Genomic DNA, 18,016 nt, shown 5'->3' on the forward strand with positions numbered 1-18,016 from the left:
ACTACTCAAGAATCATGTGTGTGAGTTTGACTCAAAAACTACATAGTCAAATCATGATATCAATATCACAATATGCTTTATGTTACATGGTTGATTGTGATCTTTAATTCATGGTCATTGTGTGCTTTTGCATCAAACACTATGCTCATAGACAAACCCATGGTCAAATGATGCATCCATTTTTTAGTACTACAAATTCTATAATTTTTAGAAAAATACATTTTAATCCTTAGACATTATTTAGAAGTTGGTCGAGTATTGACTTCTTTTTATAAATTAGAACTCCTCGATGGAATCTTTCAAATAGACGTGGAAAAATAGCTTGCATCTATTACTCAACACTACAAACATGTATACCACCAAATTTATGAGCCTTAGCCATAACATTCCCTATTTTTTTAATAGAACAAACATACCACATATACCAGAGCTCTGAGGTTCAACAATAATCTTGAGTAGTGTCATTATGGTGAAATTGAATTAAGGTTAATTTAATCAACATGAAAACAATTTAATCAAACTTCATACCTTCACTCATATGCCTGAATAGGCTTAAGGAACAATAAAAATAAAAAATGCTTAAAATTGTAGCAATGTCTAACAAGTATTCTTTGATGATCCATTAGGTTGCATTCTAGTTGTCAAAATGGGTGTGGATTTTGTTGAAACAAGGTTTGAGTACTCAAATCATTTTGAACGCTACTGAAATTCATTCATTTGAGATCAAAAAACTAAAATAACGTAATGCTAAGAGTGTGTTATCAATTTTCCCATCAAGCTAATAGTAAGGCATTGAAATTAAGTACATAATTAACTTTGGTATAGGCTTACAAAATTTACTACCATCCATTATTCAAGACAAAAAATAAATATAACCTAGAATTCTCAACCTTAATGTTGGCATTTTCTATTCAATAGAACAAACATGCCAAAACACCAAAGCTTTGAGAAACTCTTGTCATAATCTTGACCTTTGATTGAGCTTGTTTTATTTATAGCAACAATAATTTATAAACATAAAAAATCATAACTCAAAATGTTCTTAAATTTATTTTTAACTCCAACATCATATCTTCACTAATATGCTACAGGTGATACTGTGTCCCACATTTACTAAATTGACTTTGCTAAAAACACAAATAATAAACACCATGACTAGAGTAAGTCTTAAAAATACTTCATTACTTTAATGATTCATTAGGTTTAATTTAGCCAAAGTGTTTAATTTAAATTATGGATTTTATTGTACCAATTTCCTCTCTGTTAAAGTCATGGGATACTTGCAAGAAGTTGGCTGTAATATTCCATTTTATGGTAATATCAAGAGATTTATTTGTAATATTTCATTTTATGGTAATATCTTTCAATGGTGTCTCTTGAGATTGACACATATTTGTGTTTTCTATTTGGCTTGTGGGGATTTAATATTTTTTCAATTAAGAGTACATATCATTAGGTCACAAATATATACCTAAATCTAACATGAATCACATTCCAGCTATTTTGCATTAGCATATTTTGTAGTTGAAAGCTTTTTTCAGATATCAACATAGAATTTGGTATCTATTTCAAAAGAAAATATATATGTAGTGGAAAAGTTGAACAAAAAGATGTATGGAGAGGGGAATGCATAGAACTAATTAGGGGTAGAGAACGAATGATGATTATGAAATGATGAGTTCGTAATGAATTATTTTTAAATATGTGAAGCTTAAGCACTATAAAAATCTCAAACAATGTCCAATTATGGTTGTTATACTTAACAGTTGGTGTAAATAAGTATTTACTTGTTACACTTTACTTAAGTTTACTTAGGTCAATGCATTATTTTATTATTTCTTAGGTGAGACACTTAGGAGTTTGTGTACTCATATAGGTTGTCATGATTGACAACACTGGTGTAAGCAACTCTAATTCAACACATGGTGTCTACAACACTAGAGTTTGCATAATTAATTAAGTTGTCATGTAGACAACACAATTATTCACACTCCTAATTTAGCGCATGGTGTCTACAACATAATTTTACATGCTACACCTTTGTAGGCTTATCCTCTCATCATCACACTTACTCCTATTCTTAATGGAGGATAACCCACACCTAGTGGACATGTGCTTGGTTGTATGACTTATCATGTTGTTAATTTTTAGCCATTCTAGAAGCATTCCAAAGGCTTTTATATCAGAGCTTGGTTATTTAGAAGAAGCTTAACAGCTTGAATAAGATCCCTATGGATATGGAATAGTTGAAGAAGAATCTTGAAGAATCACTTGAACAGATTGATCTTCATACTGATGAAAGAGATGGCCTTAAAGATAGATACAAGGATGCAAAAGTCTACAATCGTGAATTAAAGGACAAAATAGATGACCTGAAGCAGAAAGCACCTAATAATTAAACCAGTGATGATGATATTGAAGATCTAAAGAAAGAAAATGAGATCCTAAAACATGAGTTAAAGATAGTTGAACTTAAGCTAAGTCTTTACACTAGTACATTTGGACCCAATTTTTTACCAAGGTTCGTCGCTATTTTTCTTGTCAAAATTTTGACCAAATTGCAAGTTGGTCAAAATTTTGACAAATACCAAACTAAAATTTATTCATAAAATTTTTGACCAACCTACAATTTGGTTAAACAAAAATAGTAACAAATGTTGGTTGAAATTTGACCAAAATTGATCAAAAATTGGGTCCAAATTTACTAGTGTTAGAAAAATAGAGGAAAGAATGACTCTAAAATTAAAGCTAAAAATGCAGATCTAAGATCTCAGTTAAGCAAGGTAACATCTCAATTGGAATCTATTAAGATAGAGTATGCAGAATTAGAAAATACAACACCATTGTTAAAGGTGAGCTGGTACACACCAAACAACAACTTGAGAAATTATATACCAATAGTGATAAGTGTTGGAATTCTTTCAAAATAACTTAGAGGGGGGCATGTATTAGTTACTCAAGGTCAAAATGTACAAATAAATTTTTTCACAATTCAGTAAACCCATAAAATTTTTTAAACCATGGATGCATTCATTGTGTGTTAACTAAAACTGATATGTTACTGTTAAAGCAAATTGCAAAAATGTAAAGCATCAAACACAACATATCCATCAGTACATTTGACACAATGATTTAACATGGAAACCCAATTTAGGAAAAACCACTAGTAACATGCTACTCATTTTTCACTCTTCTAAAGTGATGTCATGTTAAAGGCCAACCTTGTTAAAGGTTTATACACACTGTTAAATGTGACCCCATTAAGGAATTTCAATCACCTTGTTAAAAGTGAGCCTTGTTAGAGTACTTTAGTCCATTCACTTGGAATGCCACCCTATTAAAGGATTTTACAATAACTTTTAAGTCAACCTTACTCCAAAGAATTTACCCTAGGCTAATACAATTGTTAGAAAGTAACAATTTAGAGCTCTGATATGATAGAACTTACAACCTTTCTTACAGATTATAGATCACTATTTAGTCCTGATACATTATCAATTGTTGGTTTAGGAAGAGTACCATCTAAAAATTGTGAAACTCCATTATGCATTAAGTGATACAACATTTTGATTGACAAGGAAGCATAGTTATGAGGAATTAATTTAGGAAACTTAAAGTTGCTCATAATGCAGAAAATGAAAGAAAAGTGAAAAAAAGAGAGAACACAACACAAGTGTTGTCAATCATGACAACTCATAAGAGTACACAAACTCCTAAGTGTCTCACCTAAGAAATAATAAAATAATGCATTAACCTAAGTAAACTTAAGTAAAGTGTAATAAGTAAATACTTATTTACACCAACTGTTAAGTATAACAACCATAATTGGACACTATTTGAGATTTTTATAGTGCTTAAGCTTCACATATTTAAAAATAATTCATTACCAACTCATCATTTCATAATCATCATTCTTTCTCTACCCCTAATTAGTTATATGCATTCCCCTCTCCATACATCCTTTTGTGCAACTTTTCCACCACACATATTTTCTTTTGAAATAGATACCAAATTCTATGTTGATATTTGAAACGAACTTTCAACTACAAAATATGCTAATGCAAAATAGTTGGAATGTGATTCATGTTAGATTTGGGTATATATTTGTTAGCTAATGATATGTACTCTTAATTGAAAAAATATTAAATCCCCACAAGCCAAATAGAGAACACCAATATGTGTCAGTCTCAAGAGACACCATTGAAAATCATTACCATAAAATGAAATATTACAAATAAATCTCTTGATATTACCATACAATGGAATATTACAGCCAAATTCTTGCAAGTATCCCATGACTTTAAGAGAGAGGAAATTGGTACAATAAAATCCATAATTTAAATTAAACACTTTGGCTAAATTAAACCTAATGAATCATTAAAGTAATGAAGTATTTTTAAGACTTACTCTAGTCATGGTGTTTATTATTTGTGTTTTTAGCAAAGCCGATTTAGTAAATGTGGGACACAGTATCACCCATAGCATATTATTGAAGATATTATGTTGGAGTTAAAAATAAATTTAAGAACATTTTGAAGTTATGATTTTTTATGTTTATAAATTATTGTTGATATAAATAAAACAAGTTGAATCAGAGGTCAAGATTATGACAAGAGTTTCTCAGAGCTTTGGTGTTTTGGCATGTTTGTTCTATTGAATAGAAAATGCCAACATTAAGGTTGAGAATTCTAGGTTATATTTATTTTTTGTCTTGAATAATGGATGGTAGTAAATTTTGTAAGCCTATACCAAAGTTAATCATGTACTTAATTTCAGTGCTTTACTATTAGCTTGATGGGAAAATTGATAACACACTCTTAGCATTACGTTATTTTAGTTTTTTGATCTCAAATGAATGAATTTCAGTAGGGTTCAAAATTATTTGAGTACTCAAACATTTTTTCAACAAAATTCCCACCCATTTTGACAACTAGAATGCAACCTAATGGATCATCAAAGAATACTTGTTAGACATTGCTACAATTTTCAGCATTTTTGATTTTTATTGTTTCTTAAGCCTATTCAGGCATATGAGTGAAGGTATGAAGTTTGATTAAATTTTTTTCATGTTGATTAAATTAACCTTAATTCAATTTCACCATAATGACACTACTAAAGATTATTGTTGAATCTCAGAGCTCTGGTATATGTGGTATGTTTGTTCTATTAAAAAAATAGGGAATCTCGTGGCTGAGGCTCATAAATTTGGTGGTATTCATGTTTGTAGTGTTGAGTAATAGATGCAAGCTATTTTTCCAAGTCTATTTGAAAGATTCCATCAAGGAGTTCTGATTTATAAAAAGAAGTCAATACTTGACCAACTTCTAAATAATGTCTTAGGATTAAAATTTCTTTTTCTAAAAATTATAGAATTTGTAGTACTAAAAAATGGATGCATCATTTGACCATGGGTTTGTCTATGAGCATAGTGTTTGATGCAAAAGCATACAACGACAATGAATTAAAGGGCACAATCAAACATGTAACTTAAAGCATATTGTGATATTGATATCATGATTTGACTATGTAGTTTTTGACTCAAACTCACACACATGATTCTTGAGTAGTGGTTTGCAAGAACCCATCTCTTATGAGAATGAATGAAATTTTTAACACTAATTACATCTAGGTGATGCTCACAGAGGTGAAGCACTGGAACTTCTAGCACAATCACCTATCCTAGTGCTACACTAGCTCAAGCACACATAACCACAAAGTTTACTCCAAGGTTAAGTCCACATTGCTTGAACCTCCATGTTCAAGCACACTTAAGCTTGAGTGGTATTGGAATGGGTGACCTCCTAGGAAGTCCCAAACTTTTGTGAGCATCACCTAGATGCAATGAGTGTTAATTGTTCCATTCATAGGTTCTTTATGAAACATGGATTAGTGTGTTTGACTCAAAAACAACACACTTGATTCCTGATAGCAATATCATAATTTGACTTGCTATGGAAAAATATTCTACTTATCAGTTAAGACACATTATCTGAATCAATTGCACAGAGACAATAGTTTCTCAATAAAAAATAGCTCATTATGAAACATATGTTGTTTGAGCTCATTCTCTTGTCTACCCCACTTATATAATTTGAGCTTCATAACATTGATCTAAAAGTTGGACTTAAAATAAAAATACTCTTTGCAAATAGAACTTCCAACCTTAAATCATGATATTATCGAGTTTGAAATATGAATTCTCAAACTATTTTCCTAAGTTCTTTTTCAAACTAACTATTATCTTCACTTTCCAAAATTGTCCTACATCAAACTATTTGAGTTGAAAAATACCAATTATTTGTTTTAATCTTAATTACAGGGCATATTCTTTTTATAAAATCCTTCCAACAATTCCAAGTTTCTCAATCACCTTTTTTTCACTACCTCATTTTCATACTCATCTACCTTTTCACCTTTGCAGCTATTTTTCATTAACTTGCAGATCACTGGTTTTCTCTTCATATTGCCTATTATTAGCCCTTAGTTTCCACTAGACATTTCCATGCTTTTTGATCATCACCCTTGTGTTGGTAATAAATTATTTCTCTACTTCCTCCATGTCACTGACCATATACTTTACCTTTGTAAGAATTTTTCTTAGGGCAAAATTCACCCAAGAACTAAGAACTCAAACACAAGCACAATTGTAGAATAGAAAGAGTATGATCAAAATATCAATGTATTCAATTTAATATGCATGAAAGTACATTAGGAGTGCTTGTATATAAAGGCCTTTGAGATGCATCTAGAATGCCTAGGAATCAACATCATGATAAGTCATACAACTAGGCACATGTCCACCAAATATGAGTTATCCTCCATTCAGCACGGAAGTAAGTTGAATGATGAGAGGATAAGCCTATAAGGGTGTAACACAAAAAATTATGTTGTAGACAACATGTGATAAAAAGGGAGTGCGAATAATTGTGTTGTCTACATGACAACTCAGTAAATGATGCAAACTCCAGTGTTGTAGACACCATGTGTTGAATTAGAGTTACATACTTCTATGTTGTCAACATAACAACTCAAAAAGGTGCACAAAATACTAAGTGTCTCACAAAATGAAATAATAAAATAATGCATTAACCTAAGTAAACTTAAGTAAGCATAAATAGTAAATGTATATTTACACCAATACCCCCCTTAAGTACAACTTAGGGGGATTCCCTTAAGCTTACAAAATCTAGAATGAAATGCATGATGGGTGCCAACTACTAGGCCATGTTAGGTACCCATGTACATAATGAAATGAAATCTCTCATAAAGTGGAGAAAGAGAGAAAAACTCATGGGAAAAACCCTCCCCAAAAAAGAGAGATGAAAAACAAGATACATGGATGGATGGAGTAATCAAGACCTCCCCATTATGATATAGATCAAGTATATAAAATAGTGAAGAATGAGAAGAGAAAGACCTCATAAGAGGGAAAAGTTCCCCCAGTAAGAAAGAAGAGGAAGAGAGACATGATAGTCCCCCCCCCGCAAATGAAGAATGCCAACCAGTGATTGCTGCTCCAAGGAAGAAGCTAGTCCATGAGTGTAGAATGATGTTCCTCCCCTTTGGAAGAAACAAAGGCAAAGGTACAATCCTAAAGATGTATGGTGGCCTTGAAACCTACTCAAGTGTTAGTAGAACCTATTCTAGAACTGTCTCCCCAACTGATAAAGAGACCTACTCCAATTGTTGTTCATAAGTATCTATAATCACGCCAACCTGTTAAGATTGATTATGTAGAGAATGGATATGAGGATCAGAGTGAGCCCTCACAACAACTATAGAAGGATCATCTTCATTAAAGAGAAGATGTAAATCATCAAGGCTGTCTCCTAAATCTATAGTGTGTGACTCCACGAACAAACCTCTAATGTTTTCCATGTAGTCATTAACTGAAGCTGGAGATGGAAGACAACATATACACTACTATGTTGGACCTTTCACTGTGGCAATATAAGCATGTGGACTATACTGATGTCATGACCTTTTGTTGCAACTCTTGATAGAACTCCACGTGTCTGAATCTATTGAAGCACTATCGCTGGTGTCACTATCAATTTCCACAGTGTATGAAGTGCAAAGAGGATTAGAGGATAAGCTAGGGGAACTTTCCTCAAAGTGAACATACTTCTCCACAAAGATCTCACAAGTGTCTGGATCCATAAGTCAATATGCCTTCACATTTTCTTCATATCCTATGAAAGTACAAGGCCTAGGTGCTGGTGCCTTTCATCCCCTGGAAGATAAGTTTTCCCATACTGGACTACTGAAGACTCTAAAGTGACTCACAACTATTTTTCTACCATAGCATGCCTCAAAAGGAGTCTTACCATCAAGGGAATTACGAGGAGACCTGTTAAGTATGTGAGTGGCATTGGTCATGGCTTCAACTTCAAGTGTTGGATCAAGAGACTTGGCTTTTATCATGGAACTTTCCATGGACTTAAGAGTCTAATCCTCATAGATGCAAGCTCTATCTTATGCAGACTGAATGCTGGTGGATTCTAAAGATCAATTCCCTCAAGTTTGTAAAAGTCCTTAAGTCTTTAGTCCACATATCTATTCTCATTGGCCATCTGAAGAACCTTGATGGCTTTCCTTGATTTGTGTTGAACATGACTCTTGAAGGCTTGATCCTTATCAATCACTTCATTCTTATGATGAAGGAAGTAGATCCATGTAAAATGTGAGAAGTCATCAACAAAAATAAGGATGTAGAGGTCTTGGCTAATAGAAGTCACTGCAAAATGGCTTGCTAAAACCATGTGAACCAACTGAAGAACCACTAGAGCTCTTGAATACTTCCCTTTATCATACTTCTTCTCGAGATGCATATCCACTAAACATGATGAACACTCACCCTTAGAAAAGTTAATGTTAGGTAGACCTTTGACCATCTATTTTGAGAAATATTGCTAAAGATAGCAGAAGGCGAGATGACCAAACTACTAAATCCATAGTTTGATTTGTGAATGTGAGTGAGTCAACAAGGCTTGAGAAGGAGACTTAGGTACAAAGTGTGAGAAGGAATAAAGGCTCTTGTCATGATTGACTTTCCCCATTGCAAACAATGAATCCTCTTTGAGACTACACACCATTACTGAATCTAGAAGGAACTCAACTTTGTGACCATCTCTAAGGTGAGTGATTTGGTAAATTGATAGGAGATTAGAGCTAATATTTGGAACATAGAGAACATATTTAAATTCCCCATTTTCTATTTCCACATGTCCTTTCCCTTCAACTTCCATTTTGGTATTATCTCCCACAAAGATGTGTGGTACCTGTGACTACTTCAATGAAGAAAAGTCTCCCTTTGAGGAACCCACATGATAGGAAGCACCTGAGTCGAGAATCCATTCTAATGAAGAAGTTGTATTTTCCATAAGTGCTTGGCTTTTTCCCTTTAAAGAGGTTGGAGTTGAATCCTTGGAAGTACCTAGCACTTTAATTTTGTTCTTCTTGAGTAGGTTTTCCAACTCGTCGATTCTTTTAGTCTTACAATGATGCTCATCATGATTTGGCTTTTTGCAATATGCACAAATTTTTTTATCCTTCTTTTTAGTACTTCCCTTCTTGTTGGAAGAAGAATTTCCTTGCTGTGAGGAGATTGTTGTGTCTCAAACTGTGATTTCTACTTCCACTGCTTCTTCTTGTTGTTGCTAGAAATTTTCCCTCCTTGACTTGATTGGTGCTCATCACTTGCCACCAATTCTTTGTTCTTTGATGTCGTGAGAAGTCCCAAATCTATCAATTGAGGTTTTTCAACAATCAATAGCTCTACAAATGTATCAAATGTAGGCTTCTAGAAAGTACTTTCCATGGTCAACCTAAGTATTATAACTAAAAATAAAGGAAGCATACTTTGAAGGTAGCCTCTTTAGGATATGATGAATCAACTTGTCATCCTTTATGAGATTTCCACAATCTTAAAGTAGTGCCCTATACTCATTGGCTTTGTTGATGTAATTCTGAATTGTGTCAAAGTTCTTTAGATCCAAGAGAAGTAGATTGTCCTCAATCTGAAATCCCTTTTCGTCATCTAGCTTACCATACAATGATTCAAGTTTGTCCCATGTAGGTTTGGATTCCATGAAACTAGCAATGTGGAAGAAGAGATCTCTATGTACACAACTCCTAATAATTCCTAAAGCCCGATTTTCTATAATTTTTCAATCAATGAGTTCTTTACCATCAGTGGGTTTTGGAATTGTACCGTCAACATAAAGATTTAAACCTTTTGCCATTAATCTACTCCATACAATATCTTTCCATGTAGAATAATTGTGTGAAGTTAGAAGTGGACATTTAGGTGAACCCATGATGAAGAAAATGAAAAGAGCACACAAGAGAGACACAAAACATAGTACACCCCCCCCCCCCCCCCCCCCACCTTTTCACTCAATCAAAAGACCCCCCCAAAAAAGATGCTTTTAGCACTTTATATGTAGTGCTAGACCACTTGTCAAAATGTACAAAGTGGATTTCTAATTTTTCTTTTTACAACTACCTTTTGAGGCCCAAATCTGATACTAAGCACTATAGCTGAGATGTACAACAATTCTAAAAAGAAATGAAAGTAGTAAAGTGTAGAAAAAGCCCTAATTCTAAAAGTGGTATTTTTGTCCCCACAACCCTAGAATCTAACTACAGATTTGGAAAGTAGACAAAAAATAATGCACTTTAAAAAAAAATAGAACCTATTTTCATGACCAGATGAGCTCATACGAAGCAATTGAAGTTGCAAAATGCAGGATTGAATAGGTACAATCACCAAAAGACATAATTTTTGAAAAATCCTTGCACCAAAACTAGAAAATTGCACCTAATTTGGAGTCCATATGATTGAGTTATGGCCTTGCAAAGTCGAGCTACCAAATCAAAAAGCAATCTAAAGAGGGGTTTGGAAGGAAAATTGCATCCTTAAATTTGACGATCAAATAGCCATCACATCTGTTAGAAAATCCCTAAAAATGATAGTCAAATGATTGTCAAATTTAACGTTGTGTCTAGGTGACATTAGTGAAAAATTGTCCCCTTGGTGATGTGGTAGGGTCGTACACTGATGTGGCAGACTGTACAAATGTAGAAAAGTCCACAAAGGTGGTATGGCTAGTATGCATGTCAGTTTATGTAAGCAAGTACAGTGTGCAGAGGTCGACCAATGAGTTGTCTTATGATGTGGTGGCAAAAAATGTGGCAATACCATGTGTTAGAAACAGTGTGTGAGGTGTTCTTTCAAACTGATGTAGACCATATATGGTTGCAGTCACTTGGCATGGGCCTTGCTGATGTGGCTGTGTGACAACCATGTGTCGTGTAGTCTCCTGCTATCGACGGTGGCTAGAATTTCAAGTGGCACTAAAAAACCTCTCCATGTAGGTGGTTGAATGTGTTGTTGGCCAAAAAACCCTTCAATGCTGGTGGAACAACATGTAGTACTGGGAACCAAAAATGCGGGCTGGTAATGGTAGACAATGCCAAATTTCCTTCATCGTGGCTAGAGATGGGATATTTTCCTGTGATGGGATTGTTAAATATCCCACATTGATGGGGATAGGAGTTTTGCCACTCTTTAAAACACAAGACCCATAGATTGTATAAGAAAAGGGGTGACTACTGGTGAGAGGTGCCCTTGTCAGATTTTCAGGTTGCTCGATCAGTGTAATAGAATATTTAATGGAATATATATAGTACCGTTGGTTGGGATATGGAAGGTTGATGCCACCTGTTAGAAACATTAATCTTCCATTGGATGTATTTAATTGGAATATTCCAAGGATCTCTAAATGTAGTTTGTCCTATTGTACATATGTGGAGGACATGTCACTATTTGTCCTTTATTCCACATGTGAGGACAACTCATTTTTATAATTCCTTTATTAAGGAATTTAGTTTATCATCCTTAAGAGGATTGTGACACTTTGCACACACCTATTATGAATGTGGCATTCATAGAAATGAGAGTTACACATGCGAACACATGCAACTCCTTTCTCATCTCTTTAAAAGAGATGCTCTTCCTTCTTTCTTCTTTACACATCAATTTGATGTTATTGTATTGAGCTATTTTGCTCCAACATTCTCTCTCTCTCTTCTCTAGGCACTTGCTTTCATTCATAATACTCACAAGGGATTTTCTTTGCTTTCCCCTTATAAATCCTTGTCTCCATTGTTGAACCATCTTGGTGTATGCTCTTGGATTTTGCTTATCTCATGGTAACATTGTTTCACACTTAACTTCTTGGATTGTTTCTCGTTCCTTGCTCTATCTTATCGTTTCCTACATGGTATCAGAGCTAGGTTACTAATCCTCATTTTAAGTTTTGTGTTGAAGGTTGTCATTCATTGGAGCACATCTTATTTGGAGACATTATTGAGAGAAGACGTTTGAGTTGTGGTTGTTTGCTCATTCGAACATCTTTTGTGTGCAAGTTTTAGTGTATCTTTTTTTATCATTTTTTACTAACCCTCTTTGGAAGGCTTGTCGCCAAAAGATTTTTCGTTCAAAAAATTTCAATTTTTTTTGCTCTTGTTTTGGAAGGCGTGCCGCCAAAACAAGAAGCATTACTTCATAGCACTCATTTATTATAAATTGTGCAACTTTTTAAATTTTTTTAATATATATAGATATATATTTATTACTCTTATGATTTCTCCTTTATATTATTGAAGGAAATCATAATATAAGTGTGTTTGTTAAAAAAAACATAGATTAGTTTTATAAAAATTTGAATTTTAAAAACATTTCCTATATCTCTATTTTAAAATTTCTATTTCCAAATTTTTATTTCCTTATATATGAGATTTTAATTTCAAATATATATATATATATAATCTATAGAATCTGTACTTTCCATTCCTATTTTTTTTGAAATCTTATATATATATATATATGTTTTGAGATTATTCGCTTTTGCATCTGTGTCTCTCAAATTGGAATCTTACCCTATTTTTTAAGACTTGCTATTTCATGCAGCATCTCTTCAAGCGTCTGATCTTTCCTTTTCCAATCCGCTTTCCATTTATTAAAGAATTCCTCTTCCTTGCATTATTATTCATTTGTGTTCAATCTGCATCTTTCATTTTATTTTTCTTTCACTCGTTTCTGCCTCCGCATTTTCACCCTCATTCTTTGGCACCAGATCCCTGTGCTGAGAATACCCGATTTTGGATGCATTTTCATTCTGTTTGACGATCGCATCAAAGGCAATGTTCCCCTGAGCATCCACTGAGACGAGGAGAATCCTGGTATCCTTCTTTTCCTTATTCTATCCCATGTCAAGAGGGTACTGCGCGACCCCATAAACCCTCTCACATTGAAGCGTCGCCAGCACAAAGGTCGTGCGATCTGTCGATCTGTGTCCCACATCTGCTGCGTCCCACATCTGCTGCGTCCCACATCTGCATCTTCAAAGACCGCCGTTTATATTGGATCTTCAAAGACCGCCGTTTATATTGGATCTGCATTTTCATTCTGTTTGACGATCGCATCAAAGGCAATGTTCCCCTGAGCATCCACTGAGACGAGGAGAATCCTGGTATCCTTCTTTTCCTTATTCTATCCCATGTCAAGAGGGTACTGCGCGACCCCATAAACCCTCTCACATTGAAGCGTCGCCAGCACAAAGGTCGTGCGATCTGTCGATCTGTGTCCCACATCTGCTGCGTCCCACATCTGCTGCGTCCCACATCTGCATCTTCAAAGACAGATTATTCGCTTTTGCATCTGTGTCTCTCAAATTGGAATCTTACCCTATTTTTTAAGACTTGCTATTTCATGCAGCATCTCTTCAAGCGTCTGATCTTTCCTTTTCCAATCCGCTTTCCATTTATTAAAGAATTCCTCTTCCTTGCATTATTATTCATTTGTGTTCAATCTGCATCTTTCATTTTATTTTTCTTTCACTCGTTTCTGCCTCCGATGCATTTTCATTCTGTTTGACGATCGCATCAAAGGCAATGTTCCCCTGAGCATCCACTGAGACGAGGAGAATCCTGGTATCCTTCTTTTCCTTATTCTATCCCATGTCAAGAGGGTACTGCGCGACCCCATAAACCCTCTCACATTGAAGCGTCGCCAGCACAAAGGTCGTGCGATCTGTCGATCTGTTTCCCACATCTGCTGCGTCCCACATCTGCATCTTCAAAGACCGCCGTTTATATTGGATCTGCCTTTTTTTTTAACTTTTTTTTAAAAAAATGTTTGAAGCTTTCTTTATCTCGTTGCATATGGTTTACAATACCGGCATCCAACAGTGGCAGCACCTCCGGCTATTGTCATTTCCGATGACATTGAAAAACATCGTGGTTCATCCCGTAAGTTTTTTTACTCATGCAAATCCGTCATTATCACTTCTAGGTTCGTGAACAAATTACGACCCAATTGCCAAGCATTTTCAAATAATGACATACATTTTCTTTTGCATTTTTTTTCAGACTAGAGTTACGTTTTCAAAAAGTATCTTTTATTTATAATTAGTTATATGTATTTTAATTTATTTCTTCATTATCATTTCTTTGTTAAGGACTTTATTGACTTATGATTTAATATTAATTGATTACTTATAAGTTTTCTAAGTTGTGTTCCATCATTAAGTTAAATATTATAAGTTTATTTTTTTTAATCATTTCATATTATTAGGAATCCTAAGTATAGTGAATTGAATTCATTTGTCTGTCGTTCGTTCTAATCATTATCTCATTAGATTCTTTTTTAAGCAATCCTTTTTAATTATTATATAACACATCTATTTTTTGTTTCAGACTAATCATTTTTCTAACATTTTTTTTGCAGGGCTGTATTATTATTTTTCTTCAGAATCTTTAGTTTCTTCTGCAAGTTTTTTTAAGTTAATTTTTTTTAAAAGTCATATTTCTATTAGGGGGGACATTTTTTTTCCATAAAGATGTCAACCTTAATTCTCGAAATAAAACTTAATCATTCTAATTATCATTCCTAGAAAATTCATATTTCATTCATTTTTCGTTTTAAACACCTCTACGAGATAGCCACTGATCCTTCTCTTGAACCTGGTTCAGCGGCTACTCAAGATCAAAAAGATACTTGAAAACTTAAAAATGAAGAATCTTTAGGATTAATTGGTATTTCCATTATTCTATATTTATATGTGTTAATTGCTCACTGTTCTAAAGCTCATGATGCCTGGTCAATCTTGCAAACCAAGTATGACAGTGGAGATGAATACCGCAAAATACAGTTGTAGGATCAACTTGAAGATCTCAGGTATACAGATTTTAAGACTATGGATGAATTTCTGTTAAAATTTGATTCTATTAAAAGCCAAATTATTTCTTTAGGTGTTCAGTTAGATGACATTCGTTTAATTCATCTTATTCTTAAAAAGTGTCTTCCTAGATAGTTTCAACAGTTTATAACTAATGTTCATTGCACAGCTTGCTATTCCTACTTTAACTACTCAGTTAACTTATGTTATTTTTCAAACTTTATTAAGACAGGAAGAAGCTAAGTTAATTTAGTTTGGTACCCTTAAATCAACTGAACATGCATTTATGTCTCGAAATTCAAATAATAATCATAATAACAAACACTATACTAGTACTTCTAATAATTTCAATAATAAATCTCACACCAAATATAACAATAATAACAATAACTATAACAATAATCATAATAACAACCACAATAATAATAATCAAAGGAATCATTCAAATTCCAAACCTCATTGTTCTTATTGCAGCAAAGATGGACATGTTGTCAATAACTATTTTAAAAAGAAAAATGATAAAGAACCTATGAACAATAGTAACCATAATAAAAAATCAAATCATAAAAAAGGTAACTCTAATGGTTCCACTTCTTGTCATGCTTTTACTTGTAGCTTTAATGTTTGTAGACCTTTAGAGTGGATTGTTGACAGTGGTGCATCACAACATGTAACTTCTCATAAAGAAATTTTTGATTCTCTGTAACCTGATATTGCTAACATTCCTATTCAGTTAGCTAATAATCAGACTTGTAAAGTTGAAGGTTTAGGTGATGTAACTATTCCTAATGGTAAATTGCATGATGTATTGTATGTACCAAATCTAAAAACCAATTTGCTTTCTGTTTCACAGTTATGTCAGGACTATAAAGTTGAATTCTATAAAGATACATGTTATGTCATAGATCCTCAAACTAAACAAGTGATTGCTCATGCCAAAATGGATAATGACAATTTATTTAAATTCCATGGATTTGCTAGTTCACGATATTCTATTGATTTCAATAAATGGCATGAAAGACTTGGCCATTTAAATTCGGATTATATTACTTTAATGCAAAAAAGAAATATGGTTGATGGCTTGCCTCACATTATTCCTTCTAAGATTGTTTGTACTGGTTGTATAAGTGGTAAAATGCATAGGGAGCCCTTTCCAAGTGGTAAATCATGGTGGGTAACTCATAAGTTGCATCTTGTCCATAGTGACCTTTTAGGCCCCATGGAGAATAACTCCATCCAAGGTTTTCGGTATGCACTTACCTTCGTTGATGATTTTTCTAGATGAACTTGGATCTATTTTTTGCATAGCAAGGATCAAGTTCTTGATATATTTTTTGCATAGCAAGGAGCAAGGATCTATTTTTTGCAAGCAAGGATCAAGGATCTATTTTTTGCATAGCAAGGATCAAGTTCTTGATATGTGAATACTACCTTTCATTCTTATTTGAAATCATGTGGAATTAAAAATGAGCTTACTATTCCTTATACACCACAGCAAAATGGTGTGGCGGAAAGAAAGCATCAGACCATTGTTGAAATGGTTAGATGCATGTTGCATGCTAAAAATTTGCATTATAAATTTTGGGCAGAAGCCATGTTTTGTGCAACTTATATTCTTAATAGGACTCCTACCAAAGCTCTCAAGGATATTACACTAGAAGAGGCTTGGTTTGGTAAGAAACCTAATTTACATCATTTGTAGATTTTTGGATCTATTGCTTATGTTCATACTCCTAAACAGAAAAGGTATAAATTAGATGTTAAGTCTTCTACTTATATATATTTTGGTTATGATGAAAACACTAAGGGTTATGGTGTTTATGATTCCACTACTAACAAAGTTCAAGTTGCTAGAGATGTTTTTATTGCAGAAAATAGAGTCCATGACTATTCTACTACACATGATGCAGAATTTAGTGGCACTAAAATTGTGCTGGTGGAGGACCAACCTCCTTCTCTTAACCCTACTCCTCCTCTTAACCCTACAACTCAAGATCCACCTATTATTTTTGCTTCTACAAGTAATGATATTCAAGTAGCTACTAATGATGCTTTTATTGATAATGATTCTTCCTCTAGTGATGATTCCATTGCAACTAAACATAAACCTAAATGGGCGCAAAACTTAATCAATGAAAGTGATGACTACATTTCTAGATTTGGTGGAATTAAACATAGAAGGATTAATTATTGTAAGTATGCTTTGATGACTACTATTATGAATTCTAATGATCCTAAGTCTTTTGATCAAGCTAACTCTCAACCTCATTAGCAAAAGGCCATGCAAGAGGAATATGACTCTTTAATTGCTAATCAAACTCGGGACTTAATCAAGTTACCTTGGCAAGAATACAGTTTCATGTAAATGGTTATACAAAACAAAATTGAATGCTAATAATGAAATTAGTAAATTTAAGGCTAGATTAGTTGCTAGAGGTTTTTCACAAATTGAAGGATTAGATTATAATGAAACATTTGCTCCTATTGCTAAAATGCCTACTATTAAATTAGTTCTTGCTTTAGCATCCAAAATGAATTGGCCTATTCACCAAATGGATGTTAAAAGTACCTTCTTAAATGGTGATTTACATGAAGAAATCTATTTGGCTCAACCTCCTGGATTTGTTAAGAAAGGTAGTGAAAATCTGGTTTGCAAATTGAAAAAATCTATTTATGGTCTTAAACAATCACCTAGAGAATGGTATTCTAAAATTAATTCTTTCTTTATTTCTCAAGGTTTTTCTAGAAGTAAGAATGATCCTAGTTTGTAT

The 18,016-nt window shown here is 33.5% G+C and overlaps 1 protein-coding gene across 1 annotated transcript in view; it reads left to right on the forward strand.

Moving 5' to 3' along the window:
- LOC149550647 (uncharacterized) overlaps nt 1-13,232 on the forward strand; it is a 48,354-nt gene extending 35,122 nt beyond the window's left edge. The window contains exon 3 of the mRNA XM_089794496.1: nt 13,143-13,232. Coding sequence (XP_089650622.1) covers nt 13,143-13,232 — 90 coding nt within the window. The remainder of the gene's footprint in view (nt 1-13,142) is intronic.
- Nucleotides 13,233-18,016: the final 4,784 nt, after the last annotated feature.

The sequence above is a fragment of the Cupressus sempervirens genome, chromosome 7 (assembly GCF_028749045.1).
Source record: "Cupressus sempervirens isolate cs-2001-9-10 chromosome 7, ASM2874904v1, whole genome shotgun sequence".
Taxonomy (NCBI): domain Eukaryota; kingdom Viridiplantae; phylum Streptophyta; class Pinopsida; order Cupressales; family Cupressaceae; genus Cupressus; species Cupressus sempervirens.